We start from the raw sequence: 21,693 nt of genomic DNA, 5'->3' as shown, positions 1-21,693 counted from the left end.
TGGGACCTAACGCGCATCCAAAAGAGTTAAACATGCGTAGGGTTGCCAGATAAGGGACGCAACACCCCCAATTTGAGATTTATACTTGAGCAAATTGGAAATATTCCACCAAATGTTATACATATTTTGTGAAATCTGGCAATCATGCACGCAAGTGCGCTTTTTCTAGCGCTCGCTTTCCCCTTTGAACAAACTTGGCGATCTCTAGTGCAATATTCTTCTCAAGAAAAAGTGTTATATGGTCACTCTGTGTCCATTCTTGAGGCTGCTTGTGATGTTTGATGCTACTAAGTTTGCAGGTAAACCTTCTCAGTGATAAAATTAAATATTAAAGTAGATCTCGGCATCATTGACACAAGAGCAAAAGCAAGCGAGAAACTTATATGCATATGTATTTATTTGTGATAAGTCCTCTTGCACCTGTATGTTAATCTAACTTTTACAGTAATCATTTATCATAATCATACTCAATCGTTTTATTCAGTTGTGTGCTGAATGGGAAATCAAACCATTGACGAGACCCGCATCATGACCCTTTTAGCATGTAAACGGGTAATATTTTGAGAATAAAATAAGTAAACTCGCCCGCTTTGCAACAAACATTAAAAGCTATAATTTATTATTATTATTAAAACAGACCCCTGATGTAGAGTGTTAAATTGACTAAAAAATTAACATGGAAGTAGAGATGGTAAAATATATAATTTATAATAAGCTCAGCCTGTATTAAGCTTTTTAATACCTGATAGAAAAGTATCTACCTTTTGTAGAGCATTACAATACTTTAGGCAATTGTCCCATTAGTCACATATTAATACAATAGTCCCATTAGTCACATATACGCTTCAGAAAATTTAGTACAAAACTATTTCTGGCCTTAAAAGCTAAAAAAAACCAATGTAGAACATCGTAACTCTAGATGAATACAACGTGGCCCTCTATGCACTACTTAAAGCCCGATGTGGCCCCTTTACCAAAATAGTTGCCCACCCCTGCTTTAGCTTTACCCTTCTCAAGCTATTGGGAGTGTTATGGTTTTATTTCCTTATACGTCATCTTCCAAGCTTCTGGTGATGGAATGCCTTCATGGTCGGAGATCTGAGATATCAAGTAGGAATATCCCACATCCGACTTGAATGGAACGCAGCATAAGGGGCTCCGTAGTTCTCAATTCAGTTTCCTTTAAAGAGGGAGTGTTCACATATAAGTCAAAATTCTTTCAAACAAATCTCAGAACCTAAAAACAAACCCATATCACCAGTGAAGGTGACTGCTTCACGTTAATTTATCAAATGGAAATTAGTATTTTATTTAGAAAAGTATCTTTATTAGTCAGAATGGTATAAATAAACATAAACAGAACTTTTGCTTACATATGAAAAAAAAAATCTAAAGACTTTAGGTTTGTGATTTAAAACAGGAGTGGAACAATATATTCTGCTCTTATTTGCACACAGAATTGTCAGAGTTATACTTAAATAAAAAAAGTTTCTTTAGTGAGAAACCAATCCATTTAAGCTTTAAAACAGGAGCCCTGTGCTTGGAAAAAAGCGCATCTATAACTGACCTAAAGTCTATGCCCTTCATCCAAAAAAACTCTTAAAGAATGGAGTAAAAGGCATTTATACAATTATATACACTGTACAAAACTTTACAATTGACAGACCATTCAACAAATGTTCTATCATCATGGAAAATAAATAAATACACTTAGTGCATTAATGAAAACAAAAACTCTTAAATTAGAGCGTACCAAACTCAGTGTGGTTCTACGCATTGCTTAAACAATTTTGGTTCGTGCACCAAATCAAAGACAGTCCAGCTGTATTGATTTTTGTTCCATGTTTGTGTTTTTCTCAAAACACCATTGAAAACTATCATATTGTGTGATGGGAAGATATAGAAAAGCATTGAAATTTTTCAATCAGTACATAATCTTTATGAGTGCCAGGAAGTGCCTTTCCATATTATGCATTCTTTTCAAATGTCCTTGTCATACATGAATCCTGCATAATAATTCATCCGATAATATAATAATTTGTCTAAGTTTAGTGATGTTAACTGTAGATCTACCATCCAAAATATCTAGGGGAAACCTGGGCATAGACTATTTTCACCAGAGAGTCCATACAGTTTTTTGTTTGGTTTTTCTGGACAGTTTTCTTTTCTTAGGTTTTATATTGTGTTCCAATTTCAGTGTAAAGGTAAAACTAGGGATGCACCGATACCATTTTTGTTTTTATTTTTATTTATTTTTTAAGGCTGTACATTTTGGTACACATGGATACAGATACCGTCTATTAAGCAGCACTGTTGCACTGTTTTTTTTAGGCACAGTATAGTGAGACTGATAAGTGGTCGACCAATATGGGGTTTTCAATGGCTATACCAATAACCAAAGAGCGGCGTGGCCGATATAATGGCGATAAATAAAGTGGCCCCAAAAGTATTTAGTAATAGCTATTACTATAATGAAATGAGGAAAAGTTAGTTCTGTGAAAATATCCAGCATTATTTGTATGTTATCTAATGCAATGACATTCATAGAGTTAAAAGCATGGCTTAAGTGTCCAAATATAAGGGCCACTGAACATAGGCTAATACAATTTAACTACAACAATTGAGATGAACATACATGCTGAAATAAAAATTTGTACACAGTATTTACTCGATTAAATATCTGACAACATGTTGTGCATTATCTATTCACAGCGCTGTTGTAGTTTTTGGAAATTCTTGGCCAAGCAGGCACGTTATCAGCCGTGCCAGTAATCTCAAAATGGATTAATATCGGCCTAGCCGATATATATTTCACTACTGACGATTAAGGACAGTGCGTTTATTATGTTGAGTAAATAGCGGAGTACAAAAGCATAAAATCTAAATACATTTTTGATTCATGTACAATGAATTGGGGAGAGAAGGATGACCAAGCGAGCCGACAGGCATAGCAGAGCGGTGTTGGAAAGTCAACGTATTTTGTTTTTAATTGACCTGATTTCCTACGAGACTAATTGTAGCACTGATATACCTCCATACTGTTGACATTTTTGTTTAGCTGCTTGTATTCCTTTGCATGGCAACATTTATTCAATGAATGTTGTGCATGTACTTCATGCTACCTGCTGTATGTATAAGAGCATTTTAAGAGCAACGTAAAATCCAACTTGATCTACTTTCCTTAATAAATCATTTAAAAAAACAACTTTATTTAGGGTTGATGTCACAAGTCCCTCTTACTTTTTGACACCTCGACTCCAACCACCTGACTCCATTCCGCTTCTGTAACCTACTTCTCACGATTCAATCAATTCCCCAATGGACAAAACCAAGGCCCACCCTACATTGTTATCACTGATTATCCTGTTTCGCTTGGAAATATGTCAGATTGTGGAAAAAAAAATGGGTTGCGAATGGCATTGGACAGATACCAGTATCGGTATGGGTGCACCCCTACAAAAACCACTGAAGTATTTTGACTCGTATGGAAACATCTAAAACCTATTAAATGCACCTAGGCTTCAGTCCATTCTAAGTCTTCAAGTGCTGGTACTTAAGAGCTTCAATGGCATGCCTGATTAGTTACGATGTCTGATGTGCGCCTAAATGATGTACAATGTAATTAATTTGGAACAAAAATTCGAAAGTCAGTGATCAATTACAGAAGTGCTCAGTGGTTCATGTTCACTTTGAAAAAGTTTGTAAGGTTGTAAAATGTGCATAAACATGTTCAGTAGCAAAAACAATCTAAGTCACTCGCTTATCTTAAAAGTACCAAAATATGTCCCCTCGGCTTCTCGATCCAGAAGCCATGAATTGGATACGTTGACAAAGAGACCATCACCCTTATTTAACTGGATACCTCTGCCCTGCTCCACACAGTACATGTTGTAGCTCGTGGTATTCCACTGCAACGTGCCACCACTTTTTGTAAGTGGAATCGGTCTGATTGTAGACTGGGTGTGCTTCTCATGGTAAATGTATTGTACCAACTGCACATTGCTGACATCCTCTTTGTCCAAGTCGTGTACCTCAGAATATCGAAAGCAGGTCTTGGCATATACATAATAATAGCCAGGCTCATCCACTAGAATTCGCCCATTACGGTATGTTATCTTCTTCAGCGTCCCTTGATTTTCTGCCCAGTGGATGGTTACAGGACTTGGATCTTCTGCAAAAGCACCAGTCGCATGGTTAGAATACACAGGTATAATATAAATAAATATTAAGGTATGTGTAACCTTAAATGAGGGGGTCCTTCCAAAAATTTAAATTTGGTCAACATTTACTCACCCATATATAGTTCCAAACCCATATGACCTTCTTTCATCTCGAGCACAAAATGTCTGTCGGCATTCACTTTAATTGCATCTTTTTTAATACAATGAAAGTGAATGATTAATTCTGAGGTTAACATTCTGCTTAGTATTCACTTTTGTGCTCCACAGAAGAAAGTAAGTCATATGGGTTTGGAACAACATGAGTGTGAATAAATGACAGTTTTCATTATTTGGGTCAGTTATCCCTTAATAATCAGTTTAGTTATCTATTTGTTTTTTTGTTTTTTAACCTGCCACTCTAAAGGATCTAAAGGTACTTGGGAGTTTCTGGTCCAGTAGTCAGAATTAATTAAATTCATAATGAAAAATACTGTAGTTATAAAAGCTCAAATCTAAAATATTTTTAAGAAAAAAATAAATATATGATACAAGGAGTTTAATAAAGTTCCATTTAAAATCTGAGGATAACATTTTCAGGACTATGTCATTATATCATATTTTTTAGAGGAGACTCTATTTGCACTTCAGCAAAAAACAAACATAATGATTTAAAAAACAAAACAAAACAAAACAAAACAAAAAAAACAGGCTTACTGCTTGAATAGTCATTGGCAGTCCTGATAGGAAGATGAGCCGATGGCATGCGTGTATCCTTTTTTCGACATCTATCCTTCTTCTCCTTCATACTTTTGAGGGGATCTGCTATTAATGTTTCACTGTGCATTTCCTGACAAAAATCAACCAAACACATTCAGGTTCAAGATCTTTGATTTTCTAATTAATGCACAGTGTGCAAACAGATTAATGAATCAATTCCTGTTTATAAAATATCTTGATTCCATCGATCACAATGTGCAGCACTCAATGGTCATGCAGACTCCAATACGAAAGCAAATATGTGCACACAAAAGCACTGACTGTATCTAACAACATATTAACAAATTCATGAGAATAACTGCAGTAGGTATTTTTAACAGTAGGCGCAATGCAAAAATTTCAAATCGACAAGCAATTTGTCTATCCACACTGTGACGAGGAGGAGTGCGTGGCCAGGACTTGAGCGTACATGTGCGCGCGCACACGCACGCATGTTAAAACCTTTATGTTGACTGTTCAGCTGATTCCTGCCTTCTCCTTGCCCACCTTTAACTGTTACAAACACTTATTGTGAAAGTGCTGCATGACTTCATACAATCACAGCCAATCACACCATATTTGATGTTTAATGTAAAATTATGAGGAGCAGAATTTTGGGCCTAATTAGATTTCACAGTGGGCGAAACTACACAGTGTGACGCCACAGAAATAGAAACCAGGCGTAAATGTTGCTCGTCATTTGTCGTGGCTGGTTAGGACATGTGTAAAGGTATGCATTCCTTCTACCTGACTCACTGCCTACAAAGGCAACCTAACCAAGATGAAGCTCATAAGTGCCTACTTAGGTAGCAATAACACGGGCCTTACAAATAGCACTACATACTGGTGACTTGAGTTATTGCTACTGTAAGCTAACATTGTCAGAGCCTAATAGGCATGGAAAGACATTGCACACACAGATATATTGGGTAAAACAGTCCATTTTTTTTACATGTGTAATGTGTAAATTGCATGATGTCCATGTACAAGAACAGCTGTTTTTTAGGTAATAAACTAAACCTCAATATGAAACTAGTTTTAAAACAAGTTCATCAGTATACCTTTTTACAAATACTGTACATTTATGTAACAGTTCAGGAGTAAAACATTTGGAATAATCTGCCATTGTCAACCATCTTCACATTATAGGGTGTAAAAGTTCACACAAGTAACTGAATTTAGGCATTTGGTTAATGTTACATTGAACTGGGTCTCATGATTCTGCCAGTAGGTGCTTTGGTTGTTATTAACCTCTTAAGTTACAGAAAGTTGACTTGAGCCCCCTACTCTTGTACGAGGACACCATGTCAACTTCATGTACAGAATATAAGAAGGCAACTCGTTTAACTATTTTTTTTTTTTTTTTTTTTTTTTGGGTGCAAAGGTTCTAAAAAGAATACATTTATTCATATGTTAACAAGGAAATAAGATGTTCCAAAAAAAAAAAAAAAAAGAGATATTATTATTTTCCATGAACAATTAAAACTATGCAGTAGAGGGTTTAACACTGTTTTATTTGTGTTATGATTATATTTTATCTACACCTCAAGTTAAAATATATATATATATATATATATATATATGCAAGTGCAATGTAAGTACAATCTCTGCTAATTTATGCAGATTTTGAGGTCTCTTAAAAATGGTGCTAACAATTCAGCAAATCAGGAAGTACATCACAGAGTTCCTAAATGCACTTCCTTCAGCAGTGTGCAATATAATCCGATCTGTGCTTGAATATGTAATCATCTTATATATTATACTACAAAGTGATTTATGTAAGTGTGGTGCTTTGGGGCCACAAGTAATAACTATATTAATGAAATATTAACTAAATACTGAAATTCTATTATATCAAGCTACATGTATTTGTCCAAGAAGTATGACTGCCATTAGACAGCAAACACTTTCTATGGGGCCTTAAGTGAGCATTAGGTTCTGAATGTTGTTCATATGCACTGACCTTAAGAGTTTTAGTAGACCACAAACAAAGTACAGGCCTGTTTATACAAGCTCTCAAACTGGACGGCATTGAAGCAACAAATACGATAGAGGGTCATGACATATCTTTAAACACTTGCTTTTCTCACGTTTACATTTCCAGGAAAATAAGCTGTCCCAGGGACAGTACGCTTATGACCTGGCAAAGCAAGCTGACATAGAAACGCTTCATAAAGCCCAGATCATGACTAGGAATTTATTACAGTAAAAATTATAGCCATAATGTAACAACTGGGCCCCCACTACCCAAACAGACAGAATGCTGATGTAAATACTCTTTTCATAAGAATTAAAGACCCCAAAAATGGCTTGATGGGTGTAAATTATTAGAGTCTTCTTTCCGCATTTCTTATTGAAACAGGAAGACGATCTTCATTCAGCTTCTTTTGTAACCATTTCCGTTGATAAAATAACTGACCATGTCTGATCTCTATTCTTTTTTCCAAACCACAGCTAATAATTCCATTCATTAAAAGGAAAATCCAATGAGCACAGAGCTCCTTAATTTCTAAAGGGAAATAATCACCTGCATCCACATAAACCATATACAGACTTTCAAGCAGGTCATTTGTAATATTATAGCCAGTAGCTATTCCAGTGAATTCCTGAAAAAGAACAGTTCAAAATCTTTGACTTGACCTTTTTACAAGCTAAACTAAACATGGCATTCTGTGGTATGTTTATCCTTGTGTTGAAACAAAATATGAGAAAATAGCAATGCAGAGTCTATATTTATTTATGAAACTCTGATATCATTAATACTAGAAGCACATTCTGTTTGTTCAAAAAACACCATTTTACAATCGTTCTCAGGTCACTGGAAATGCGCAAGTATTGTAGTTTCTTGGTTCGTGCAAATAGGAGGAAATGTCATGCTACTAAGCGCATGGAATGTTGATTGTCAAATACAAATTTGCCTAAAGGTTTCTTTGATCACTAAAAGGAAGACTATCACAACTACTGTAAAAACTGCATTATGCAACATTACTTTCCTTTACTCCTTAAAATTTTGGCTAGATTATGTTTTGAATAAAAAGTGATTTAGCAGTATTCACATAATTTTAAGTGACTACAAGTATCATTGTATCATTGAAAAGCAACTCGCAAGCATAAAATGTTTTACAGTTTACTGCTGTCAAATAAATCAAGGTCTAATCGTTAACTTTTGCATCTTTCAAAAGCTTCAAAACTCAAATTGTGTCATGTTAATTAAGAGTGGACTCAGTAATGTTTTATTTAGGTTGCACTGGCCGACATGGCGGTCGTCATGGACTTATACTGACACAGCAATAGCAGTAGTTTTCTATTAGCGATGCCAATGTAAAAATGCACTATTTGCAGTCAACAATGATTAATTTATTCCCTGGGACAAAAATGTCCAATAACAGAAGGGTTAACAATTTAAGGCTACTTTCACATTAATCCGGTTTTCAAAACCGTCTCCGTCCACACTGGTGTTTTCAAGTGTTTTCCAAAAGTTGCTCGTCCACACTGAAACATATGAAAACTCTTAAATTCCCTTACTGCGCATGTGAAAAATCATCGTTGCATGTACGGTCTAAAATGCGTGGCCTCGTGTTCTGTCGCCAGACACCAATACAGAGTAAACTTCCTGTCGCCTTTAAAGGAATGCAATGTGAATGTTGTACAAAGTAATGTTTATCTTTACCATTGCTATCAAAGTGAATATCAGGCACCACAGCACCACTATAACACAGGCCACTATCTTGATTGTTTTGGTTGAATGAATCACATGACTGCATCACATGACAACAAATACACAACGCAAAGGTGGCGTTTTCAAATGTATCCACTTGGGAGAGCGTTTTCAAAAAGCTCAGTTTTTGCTGACAAAAATGCCGTCTCAGTGTAGGCGGAAGGCCAAAACATAAAGAAAAAGAAGCATTTTCAAATTAAAACGTATTAGTGTGGACGCAGACTCAATGTACGGTCTAAAACGCAATTGTCCTAGTGTTCCGTCGCTGGACAGCAATTCCGAGTAAACTTTCCATCGCCTTTTAAGGAATGCAATGTGAAGGTTGTCCAAAGTAACATTTATCTTTAACAACACTATCAAAGTGAATGGCAGGCACAACAATGCTGCTACAACATGAGCCGCCATCTTGATTGTTTTGGGTTGAATGGATCACATGACATGATTGCGTCACATGACAACAAATACATCATTGTTTTCAGATATCTCCGTGTTCCCTTTCTACACTACAACATGAAGACGGCGTTTTCGAAATGTATCCACTTGAGAGAGTGTTTTCGAAAAGCTCAGTTTTTGCTGGACAAAAACGCTGTCTCAGTGTGGACAGAACGCCAAAATGTTGAAAAAAATATGTGTTTTCAAATGAAAACGTCTTAGTGTGGACATGGGCTGAAAGTGAGTAGTATTTGGATGGTCATGTGATCTCAACATGTTAACCCCCAAATGTCCAGATGTTGCTGTCTCAAACAGTGCTGCGGAGAACGGTCATTTATATTCATGAGGAAAACACTACCTGATTGGTCAGAGAAAAAATAACCCTAACACTACCCCTAAGCCTAAACCTTAAAGTCTTTCTCTGCCATCCCACGATTTAGAAATCAACGTTTTGACAGCACCACAGTGTTTTCACTTTGAGGTTTTCGTACTTTAATATTGAAAAAATTACACACTTTAAAACATTTCTGCAACTGATGTTCTGTTTTTAACCCAAGTGCACAAACATCATAAAAACAGGCATATCTTTTTAAGTTTATAGTCTTACCTCATTAGGACTCTGCTGGGCTGAGGCAAGGTCGACCTATAAAAAACAACAAACACAGTCAAGTTACACAGCTGTATTCAGCTGGCTTTTAAATGGCTATTTACAATCAGATATCACTGCATGCTTTTTAATTAACTAACGGGAAAGCATCATTATTTACATTAAGTCATTTAACTGTGCTTGACACACTGAAAGACCAAAGGGATTAAAGGCCATTTGGAGGTGAACTTGGATGTTCATCAAGAAAAGGGCAACTAATGTAACACACCATACAGTGAAACATCCTGGTTTTTCTCTTTAGCTGTCTTGACCAGTGTACTTCTTCAATGTGGGTGGTACATCACATGGGGTTTACATGAGCTGCATATTACATACTTCAGCTATACATGACTGATAAGCAGGCCACATGGAATCTGTGCCCACTGAAAGTTCTTCAGATATGGAAAGCATGTTATTCATACTGTAAAATTCAACAAATACCCAACTCTTTGCGTTTTAGTTCATTTAAAAAATTGGCTAATTAAATAATACTTGAAACAACCCATTTTTATCTACAATTTTTCAATGTGTAAAGACATTCCAAAGAATACCACAGATTTTCCCATAAATTAACACAGAAAATTCCAAAACGTTCTGAACGCAATTTCCATGCTATTATGCCATCAACCTGATTTATGAAAATTAAATAAACTGTCTCATACTGTAATCTGCATTTTACATGTTAAAATTAACATGTAAAGCACTCATCTAAAACGATGTCAGCCGCAGGTGCATAATTATGATGCAAGACGAAAACACTCTTTCTGGCAAAAAATGAAATGTGAACCTCATCTCAGAAGTAACAACAGATGGAATCTCTTTCACAGAGAGAAAGACAGAGGTCATGTGAAATATGTGATATCAGTGTGAATGTAAGTGATTGAATTCCATTCACTATAGCCTAAAAGAAATTAAGAAGCTTTTCACAACACATTTTTGATGTCAGGCGTTTTATTATCATATAATGGTTTGGTTCAGTTGATGATTTTCACTCTGCATCCATTTCTGAGGACAACACAAACCTTGCGCCAAACACAGCTGACATTCATCTTTTTCCCTCTCTTGCATCTGTTTCTTTGGCTCTCCACCAGCACACAAGAAGCCACCGACATACACCGACACTGTGTTTGGGCCAAAGCCTCACAAAACAAGATATCATAATATCCTGCACAGCATACAAACTATACAAACTACAGGAGAGAGTGAAATAGATCTGGGCATGACAACATGTGTGGGTGTTTCTCAGCATCCCATTCTCCCAGCTCTGTCAAACACTTAAGTTTGAGACCACCGGATGAGCAAATGAAGTCAGGGTGAAAGGTTAAGCTTGACATGACCAGCAATCTTGCCAAACACACTTGACTGAATTTGTTTCTCATGATCTCACAAACATTTTGATGCATAGGCTTGTGCTTAAATGTTGAAATTTTATTTATAGACACATATAGAGTCAATTGTGCCTATGTGTTCATTTATTTTCTAAACCTTTTATTTATTTTTAATGAATAAGTTAGACAATGACGGAAAAGCCGCCAAGCAGCGTCCAACATACATGTGCTCCTTCAATACTGTTTAAAAAGCATTCCATATGGTACCTCAAAGTACATTTGAGAGAATGACTAGAGTGTGCAGAGCCGCAATCTTGACAAAAAATGACTACTTTGAAGATGCTAAAACACAGAATACTTTTGGTTTATTTTTCTTAATCTTTCTTTTTTTTTTTTTTTTTTTTTTTTTTGTGGTCATTACACAAATCCCATAGGCTACTTCAATTTGTTATTTTAAAAGTTTGTTGACTTTGGATAAAACTAATCCAATGGGGGGTTTCTCTCCATATTTCTGGAAAACATAAAAGGAAAAGTGGTGCTACACCCACTATATCCATTAAGCTTAGCATTGCCAACAACCAACATCTCCAAGATCAGCAGTTATCCGAAGGACTAGACCGATACTATGTATTCCCAGAGACAACACCAAAAGCGCAGCCTTAAAAAACAAAACGTTAATAATCAGCTAATCAAAAAAAGTAACAAGGGTCTACTCACGAGACAACATCTATCTCACAAAGATATCATCTATGCGCGTGTACAGGGGCGTTATGTACCTCTTTCTTTCTGTCCTGCCATAGATGATACAACAACTAAGTAAATCAAGAACAAGCCTCAGTGATACTCTTATGTTACTGTTTTTGTTTAGTGTGAAAAGGGACAGGGGTTCGAATCCCGACCATAAATACAACTTTTTTTTTTAAGTCCAGCGTGATCACCATGCATTTTCACTCTATGGAAAATATAGACTTTGACATTTTGTCGACTCAAAAGTCACGAGTTTTGAGAGCCATGAGTGATGGGTGATGACGAAATGTTCATTTTAAAGCAAATGGTCTGCGGAAGGCGCCACTCCAGCAAATTTAGACACTGAAGGAATTTTCCCACAGTGTTTTAGACAACCACTTTCTACCTACAGTAAGCACGCAATTACTAAAGACACAAATACACTGCATTCAAAATCCACTTGGCTTAAAAATCACTGACGGGTATGACGCTTCTCCGAGCGCGCGCTGCAAATCTGATGTCAAAAAGCAATGTCTCAAGCGCTTGATATTCACAACAGGTTAAAAGAAACCATGCAATCACAGATTGATCAAACTGAGCGAAACTTCAGTTTTCTGCACTTACGTTATGAAAGTGTCATTAAAAGTGTTATACTGAAAGATCAAATCTATGTAACATGACGTTAAAGTCGTTTGTTTCCACTTGTGCATTCAGCTTTCGTTTCCATGCTGTGCAACTTTGTTTTTGTTTTTTTCCGATTTTCTTACCTCTCGGAGATAACCGGTTAAGTGCAACAAAATCGCCACACTCGACGCGACTTGCAGAAGTCCCATGACAGTGAGCGTGGCGAATATGAGCGCTCTGTGAGTGGAGCCCGTATGCGAGACGCGCGCCGGAGCCTCTTCCATATCGATATGATTCCGCAGATACGCGCGATAATCATTAGCTGCCATGAGCGCTCGATCGCTGTGCAGATCCGTTCTCAGTGGGAGGACTCGAGAAATGATCAAGGATTCATATAAACTTGTGGGTGGGCAATACAGTTGGCTTTGGAGACAGCCAATCAGATAACAGACAGAGATGATCTATCTTTTTTCATGCTTCCTTTTCTTTCTTTCTTTTTTTCCGTTCAGTTCAGAACAGGTTGCTTGAGTACTGTATGTTGTCTTATAGTTGCCTGAAGAGATTACCACATGATAACTGTAATAGCTTTGAGATGCCTGTCATTTGGGTCTTTCTGCTCATAAATGTTTTGATTAGATCAAGTTATTAGGATATCTTTCTTTTATAACAATATAAAACACTCAATATATATATATATATATATATATATATATATATATATATATATATATATATATATATATACTTTTTTTTTTTTGAGAGTTTGAGATTAAATGTATAGCTTCCTAACACCAATAAGATGTATGATGACTAGCTCGTAATTATAAACCTCTTGAACGTTAAACCCATTAATGGGTATGTGTGTTGATAATTGCCATTACTTCCTGACCTGAAGCAATATCGTTGGCTCCTGATGTAATACTCAGACAACAGAAAACAGTGGCTGTAGCTCAAAATCTAGTAAGCTGCCTGCCTAGACTGCATTTTTTGGTGTCTTATCTAGTGACCTGCATACCCAGACAGACAAAAAACCTGTTGAGTTGCCTAACTAGTCTGAATTTTTGGGTGTCACGTATAGTGAGCTGCCTACCTAGACATATAAAAACTTAGTGAGCTGCTTACAGAGACAGCATTTGTGGGTGGTGTATACCTAGTGAGCTACCTAACTAGACCACATTTTTGTATGTCAAATCTACTGTAGTGAGCTGCCCACCTGGACAGATGAAAATCTAGTGAGCTGCCTAACTAGACAGATAAATACCTAGTGAGCTGCCTACCTAGACTGCATTTTTGGGCATCACATCTAATGTAGTGAGCTGCCTACCTATACAGATAAAAACCTAGTGAGCTGCCTACCTATACATTTAAAAACCTAGTGAACTGCCTACCCAGACATATCAAAACCTAGTGAGCTGCTTACAGAGACAGTATTTTTGGGTGTTATGCCTTGTGAGCTGCTTACCTAGATTGCATTTTTGGGCATCATATCTACTGTAGTGAGCTGCCCACATAGAAAGATAAAAACCTAGTGAGCTGCCTACCTATACAGATAAAAACCTAGTGAACTGCCTACCTAGACCACATTTTTGGATGTCATATCTAATGTAGTGAGCTGCCCACCTGGACAGATGAAAACATAGTGGGCTGCCTAACTAGACAGATAAAAACCTAGAGAGCTGCCAACAGAGACAGCATTTTTGGGTGTTATACCTAGTGAGCTGCCTAACTAGACCACATTTTTGGATGTCATATCTAATGTAGTGAACTGCCCACCTGGACAGATGAAAACATAGTGGGCTGCCTAACTAGACAGATAAAAACCTAGAGAGCTGCCAACAGAGACAGCATTTTTGGGTGTTATACCTAGCGAGCTGCCTACCTAGACTGCATTTATGGGCGTCATATCTACTGTAGTGAGCTGCCCACATAGACAGATAAAAACCTAGTGAGCTGCTTACAGAGACAGCATTTTTGGGTGTTAAACCTAGTGAGCTGCCTACCTAGACTGTATTTTTTTGGTGTCATCTCTAGTGACATGCATACCCAGACAAACAAAAAACCTGCTGAGCTGCCTAACTAATCAGCATTTTTGGCTGTCACATCTAGTGAACTGCCAACCTAGACATATAAAAACCTAGTGAGCTGCTTACAGAGACAGTTTTTTTGGATGGTGTATACCTAGTGAGCTGCTTACCTAGACCACATTTTTGGGTGTCATATCTACTGTAGTGTGCTGCCCACCTAGACAGGTAAAAACATAGTCAGCTGCCTATAGAAACGGCATTCTTAAGAGCTGCTTTCTTAAGCAGCATTTATGGTGACATATCTAGTGACCTTATTACCCAGACAAAAATCCTAGTGAGCTGCCTAACTAGTCAGCATTTTTGGGTGTCACATCTAGAGAGCTGCATACCTAGACATATAAAAACCTAGTGAGCTGCTTACAGAGAACATTTTTGGAAGTTATACCAAGTGAGCTGCCTACCTAGACATTTTTGGATGTCATATCTACTGTAGTGAGCTGCCCACCTAGACATTTAAAAACCTAGTGAGCTGCTTACAGAGACAGCATTTTTTTTTCCTCCCCAATTTGGAATGCCCAATTCCCAATGCACTCTAAGTCCTCGTGGTGGCGTAATGGCTCGCCTCAATCTGGGTGACGGAGGACAAGTCTCATTTGCCTCCACGTCTGAGACCATCAATCAGTCAATCATATCACGTGGCTTGTTGAGCACATTACCGCGGAGATATAGCGCACGTGGAGGCTTCACGGCATCCACCGCGGCATCCACGCACAACTCACCACGCGCCCCACCGAGAGTGAACCACATTATAGCGACCACGAGGAGGTTACCCCATGTGACTCTACCCTCCCTAGCAACCTGGCCAATTTGGTTGCTTAGGAGACCTGGCTGGAGTCACTCAGCATGCCCTAGGATTCGAACTCACAAAATCCAGGGGTGGTAGTCAGTGTCTTTACTCGCTGAGCTACCCAGGCCCCACAAGACAGCATTTTTGTGTGTTATACTTAGTGAGCTGCCTACCTAGATGGCATTTTTGGGTGTCATATCTACTGCAGTGAGCTGCCCACACAGAAAGATAAAAACCTAGTGAGCTGACTACAGAAACAGCATTTTTGGGTGTTATACCCAATGTGCAGCTTACTTAGCTTTTTTGGTGTCATATCTAGTGACCCGCATCCCCAGACAAAAATCCTAGTGATCTGCCTAACTAGTCAGCATTTTTGTGTGTCACGTCTTGTGAGCTGCCTACCTAGACAGATAAAACCCCAGTGAGCTGCCCAGAGAAACAGCATTTTTGGATGTCACACCTAGTGAGCAGACAGAAAAACAAACCTAGTGTGCTGCCTATCTAGAAAGCATTTTAAGATGTCATATCTAGTGAGCTGCCTTCCTAGCCAGAAAGAAAACACAGAGTGAGCTGAACTCCCTGACTAGGGCATCATACAGTAGATCGTCAGGGGAAAAAATCAAATGACACTCAGTTAGTAAATATCTGGTATCCATTCCTGAAGAGGATGAGTGATTCACTGATCCTCTTATCCTTTAAACAAATTGAAAGTCCTCTTGTTTTTTTGCCAAGTTCAAGTGATGTCATGAGGAACAGCTTTCAAAACTAAGGTGGCTTTTCAATGCTCAAGAAATGAGAGACGTTTCTGAAATCCAAGCAGAAAAACCTGTTTCTGAGATCGACATTATTTTAGGCAGCTACAATAGAGAATGGTATCAACAGTGCTCATGTGCAGAGCTCAGCTTTTCCTCCAATAAGGCAGTCTGCAGCACTGTAAAGAGCAATGCTCTACCACTACCACTCAGCTTTTTTTCAGAACCACAATTATCACTCTATGCCACACTGATTTTGAGTTACTTCTGTGTAACTTGTGTCCGCTTGCAGAGTTTTGGTAAAGCGGATTCTTGCAGAAGACGGTCAGGTCACCAGCATTCTCATTCCGAAATTAGAGCAAGGCTAGACAAGCCTGAGTTGAGCACACTCTATGACCTTGTGAACTTGGCTGGCCTCACAGTGGCTGTCATCCCACAGCACGCCACGCTCACTCAAGAGTCATTAATATACCGTGAGAACCCTTGTTTTGCAGTGGGTTTCTCGTGTCTTCAGTTATTTTCCACAGAATGCAGGCGCTGGGGCTGTGGCAGGAAGGTTTGGGTGGTATTTATACCCTTTTGTTTTGCCATGTGAGCTGTTCTTGCTCAAGCCAGAAGGTAGTTGAATAAGGCGAACCCAGCACTCCATCAGAATATGACAGCCGGCCAAAACCAGGCAGTGTTGAGAGCAAAGCAGCCGAAACCACTGGCAGGCACTTTTCCTCTATGCTGAGCAGGCCTCAGTAGGTTATTAATAGTTCTCCTGTAAGCGTGGTACTGTACACACAGGATGAGAGTGAGCACCACGCCAGAATCCTTCCCATGTTTCACAGACTGTAGAGTCACCGTGAGGATTTTTTTTCTGCCTGTAGACTCCATGTGGCTATCCTAAATGGTTTCAAGCCAACCGTTTTCTTTGCATAAACTTCATGATATTTCAGCATTCAAGGAGAGGCAGGAAGTTGATTTGTAATATTAGCACTACCACAGAATCCTGCACTTGTGAGATTGAATCCTCTGCCCATGGAAATTAATATGATACTTTTAGCCTGTTAGATTGCTTATAAACACAGTGACAGCACTGCGGTTATCAATAGTTTTAATCTGTGATTAAGGACAAAGCTGTATACAAGCAGAACTAAAAAAGCCACAACATTTTAGAATGCAAAACTGGGACATGAAAGAGTGCAGTGTTGTCCTTTCCTTCTCCGCCACATCCTGTGTGGTAAGTCGTCCGAGAGCACACGAAGAATGCCCGCCTCTTCCCCTTTTTCCTTTCTTGCTCTCTTTTAAACACCAAAACACAAGAGGTCTTGAGAAGGGCACAAAGCTCGGTAATGCTGAAAGAGATTATTGTGTTGCACCCTACATAGCGATAGATAAGTTTACATCCACCCTAGTCTCAGACGCCCATGGACTGTCTAAATACCATCTGATGCATACTGCAAACAATAGGTTGAGCTTTCTGAAAACAGCCAGGTCCAATCTGATTGGCTGGCTTTTACACAGTTTTCGTGAATTTCAGGTGCATGGTTCTTGTAAAGTTTCCAGTCTGATGCAATGTGTGCTTCTAAGGGGATTTGCAAAAATTTGCGAGGTTCAGGGCATCAAGTCTTAGAAATGTAAGCGTAGTTCTATCGGGAAGATCTCGAGATTCATTCCCAGGCATCTCATTCAATCACAATACAGAATCAGTTTAATAAGCCCATTCAGCTGTCTCTCATTGTTGGTATACTTCCGTTGTTTTCACCTCCCTCCACCACATCACCACCAGTTTAAGTCCCATCCTGGGCGGGAGTAAGCTCCGCTCCCCAGCCACCATTGCTTCCAGCAAGATCCATCCAACAGTTCAAGCAAGTATCCAAGCGCTGAACAGTAGGACGCGGCTTACGCTGAATGATATAAGCATTTCTATGTTCGTATTAATTCCAATAATCCCAAGTCTCTTCTGATAGAAATATATTCATGGGTTTTGTTTTAGGCACTTAGTAGCAAGTACACAAGATTTTGCTTGTCACCGTAAATGTCGGTCTGATGGCTGCAGTTCTTGGCCAGAATAAAATGCACCAGACTTCATGCCGGTAGCCAGAACTCTGGCTATGCAAGGACAAACGGGAGTATGTGGTTTTGACAAAGCACTGATTTGAAAAGATCACTTGCGAAATAAATGTTATGCCAAAAATATTTAGGCTCCATGCAAATACTCAGTTACACTTTATGAGTAGTTTCACTATTTGGAGTACAATGCAGATTATTTGAGCAGGCATTAATGGTTTGTGTGACAAAGACTGGTGTGATGCCAGAGAAATCACTCCACACTACTGTTAAGATCAGTCTAGGAATAATAATGTCTCAAATTGCCTCCAGGATTGCTAAGAATCGTTATATTGTGCCTGCAAGCACTATGATCAGGTTTACCATTCTTTGCAGTGGAGAAGATTAAGGCTAGCATAATGTCTTATTTTGATATATTATCTATTTTTATGGAATATTATATACTACAAGAGCTTGTTTATCTGTTCTCAAGGAACTGGCTGAGATCATAGTCTACATTAGTGAACTTGGGGAGAACCTGATTCATTATTTTGGGAAATAAATTGACATTTACTCATTTAGCAGACACTTTCATGTAAAGCGACTAAAATGAGGAGTGCTGCTATACAAAGTTTCAAAATTGCTCAGAAAAGTACTCGCTAGAACAGAGTTGAAAATGAGATGCGATAAAATGACAGAGCAAGCATAGCTAAAGAATATTCACTCACTGAGCACTTTATTAGGAACCCAACGGTCCTAATAAAGTACCTGACGTGGTCTTCTGCTGTTTTACCCATCTGCCTTAAATTTCGACGTATTGTGCATTCTGAGATGCTATTCTGTTCAATGCAATTGTACAGAGGGGTTATCTGATTTACCGTAGCCATTCTATCGAACCAGTCTGGCCATTCTCCATTGACCTCTCTTATCAACAAGGCATTTCCGTCTACAGAATTGTCGCTCACTGGATGTTTTTTTTTTTGTTGTTGTTGGTACCATATGGAGCAAACTCTTGAGACTGTTGGGCATGAAAATCCCAGGAGACCAGCAGTTACAGAAATACTCAAACTAGCCCGTCTGGCACCAACAATAATGCCATGGTCAAAATCACTGAGATCACATTTTTTCCCCATTCTGATAGTTGATATGAACATTAACTGAAGCTCCTGACCCATATCTGCTTGATTCTAAGCATTTCACTGCTGCCACACGATTGGCTGATTAGATAATTGCATGAATAAGTAGGTGCACAGGTGTTCCTAATAAAGTGCTCAGTGAGTGTATATTTTTATGTTTCCTTTAGAAAAGGATTTGCATTTAGAAAGTGCATAAACAATTCAAATGTTCATAGAAGAGACCAACATTTCTTAAAGGTGGCGAGGGACTTGCCTGTTCAAGCAGGGTTGGGAAGATCATTCCACCAACAATATGATCACACAGGAAGTCGACATGTGCTACCGAATGTTCTGGTACCCTGACATCGACCCCATTCTGCGAAGCTCCATCTCCCTTTAGACATCTTGGCATCTATTCAGTGTGTTTACCTTTTCCTGTAGTACTACTGATAGGGTATTGTGTCATCAGCCTCAGAGATATGGGTTCTAGTCTCATCGAAACCTGGAGGTAATCACGTTCACTTAATTAATGGTGAGCATGAATCCGAGGTTGTATTTTCCCTCTAAGTTTATATTTCTACTCCACTGACAGTTGGGGTTTGGGTTAGGGTTAATAAAATATGTATTCCTTTTGATGTATTGCATCATTTACAACTAAAAAAAAACTTCCTTTTGTCACCACTGGACATTTCACCCGTAAACTGGAGCTCGGGTGGGGCGGGGCCCTTGCTATCGATCGCCTGGCAATAAAGTGTCTAAAACTTAATTTTATTTTTATTTAATTCTTGTTTATAGAATTGTTGCAAAATAAAGCAATATACCACTCACAATCATCCTGAATCGCAGCCATGCTGATATTCAAAACAACAGCACTCTTGCTTGTGGGATTTTGCTTTAATGTAATTAAGGTGGTGTTCGCTGTATCACTATGGGGTGATGATTTTAAAATTAACATTGTGGAATTGGGTAGTGGTAGACCATTACTGCTCAAACACCAGTTAGAGGCTTGCCCAGTCTCTAATTATCCAAAGATAAATTGTCACTGGCTCCTCAGCGAGTGCGCAGCCACGACTCCTCAATGCATTACCCTTTATCCACAAGACCGACACATGAAGTATGTCATCAGTTTAGCACTGAATTCCTGCCTCTACCCCCACTCCCCACAAAAAGCTTATTGCTTGTCTTTCTGCTTGTTAAGGCCTAATTCGAGTAGCCACAGCGCTGCCCATGTCAAACTGCCGACAGTCTTTTTCCCTGCCTGTAACTCAAAGTGAAAATAGCTTGAGCATCCAGTTGGCAAAGAGATCCTCCCCTACAGACCAAGGTATTACCACAGTTAACATGATTCACGCGTGGTGATTAGGAAAGACTCCCCATTCATTAGAAAATCCCCCCCCCAATCAAATGTGTTATTCTCGCCATACCGTTACCATGTAAATACGGAGGTACTTCTCTTTTGGGATAAAGTCTGGGATGGCTACAGGAAAGTTGATGTCACAGAGGGGAATAGACAATTGTTTTTCATATTGTGACATGCAGCACATGAGTCAGGGAGGACATCATCACGAGACAGGAAGCAGATGGATCAAAGTAGAGCAACAACATCGACATTATGATGTCAGGCATTCTGATTCGAGTGGTGTGTGCAACACTTTACAACCTGAATAAATTGCCTCGTCTCACCCACATGTGATTAATGTGTTTTTCAGTCATGTTAATAAAAACATTCTCAGTCATGGTAAACACTAAGTCCTCTCTACAGCAATATGTTGTCTTGTGTCTGAAAGGTCACTTTCTCATGTAGAACCCTCTTTGGTGCTTCAGTAAACACTGATATTTTGAAATGACTCAGCTGCTCTTTGAGTGAATGAGAGGTCTTTATGTCTTTCTAAAGCCGAAGCTCTCCCAACCATTTCACTTGGGACTGTGGGAGACCCATGTACCACCCACCCGAGAGTTCTCTTGCAGCCCACAAACACAACAGAAACCACTGCCATGTGCGTCGTCGTGTTGTCTGAGACATCCTGGATACAGCCACTCGATACTCCGTGCTGTGAGGTAAAACAATGGCCTGCGGTTACAAATGGAAATTAACTGCTGATAGATTCAGGAGTGATGGGCATAGAGTGTTAGCCAACAGCTGTCCTGCTGAGCCTTCGACATCCCGCCCTCTCCTTTCATGAAAGGTGCTGGGTGACGACTGCAGTGCAATGGTCAAATGTCATCCAGTTCATGTTCTGAAAGACCAAAACAAATTGGGTGGTTGTTGGAATCTCCTCGAGACTGGAATCACTATCCCTCATTCCACATTACGTAGACAAAGCCAACCTTTAAAGGTGAAGTGTGGAATTTCTGTGCCATTAGCATCACCAAACTGAATTACAAAAATAATCATTTTTCAGACAGTTTTCAGGAATACTCCCTGTATCTTCAATTGGTTGGACAAACAGATAACCCCACCCCAAATTCACACTATTGGTGGAGCCAATGTTGTTGTTTCAGGCTGGTGGGGATGCTTAAAAAAAATTGGC

The 21,693-nt window shown here is 38.8% G+C and overlaps 1 protein-coding gene across 1 annotated transcript; it reads right to left on the bottom strand.

The window, feature by feature from the left end:
* Nucleotides 1-1,311: 1,311 nt before the first annotated feature.
* On the bottom strand, nucleotides 1,312-12,774 carry LOC127447062 (tumor necrosis factor ligand superfamily member 11-like). The gene is made up of 4 exons (XM_051708565.1): nucleotides 12,534-12,774; nucleotides 9,674-9,709; nucleotides 4,875-5,007; nucleotides 1,312-4,171 (listed from the first exon to the last, which is right to left on the bottom strand). The coding sequence occupies exons 1-4, from the start codon at nucleotides 12,717-12,719 to the stop codon at nucleotides 3,753-3,755; spliced, it is 774 nt and encodes a 257-aa protein (XP_051564525.1). The 5' UTR covers nucleotides 12,720-12,774; the 3' UTR covers nucleotides 1,312-3,752.
* Between the last annotated feature and the right edge of the window lie 8,919 nt (nucleotides 12,775-21,693).

Source organism: Myxocyprinus asiaticus, chromosome 10 (assembly GCF_019703515.2).
Source record: "Myxocyprinus asiaticus isolate MX2 ecotype Aquarium Trade chromosome 10, UBuf_Myxa_2, whole genome shotgun sequence".
In the NCBI taxonomy this organism is placed as follows: Eukaryota; Metazoa; Chordata; class Actinopteri; order Cypriniformes; family Catostomidae; genus Myxocyprinus; species Myxocyprinus asiaticus.
The sequence above is the reverse complement of the archived record's forward strand: the minus strand, read 5'-3'. Positions and strand labels throughout refer to the sequence as shown.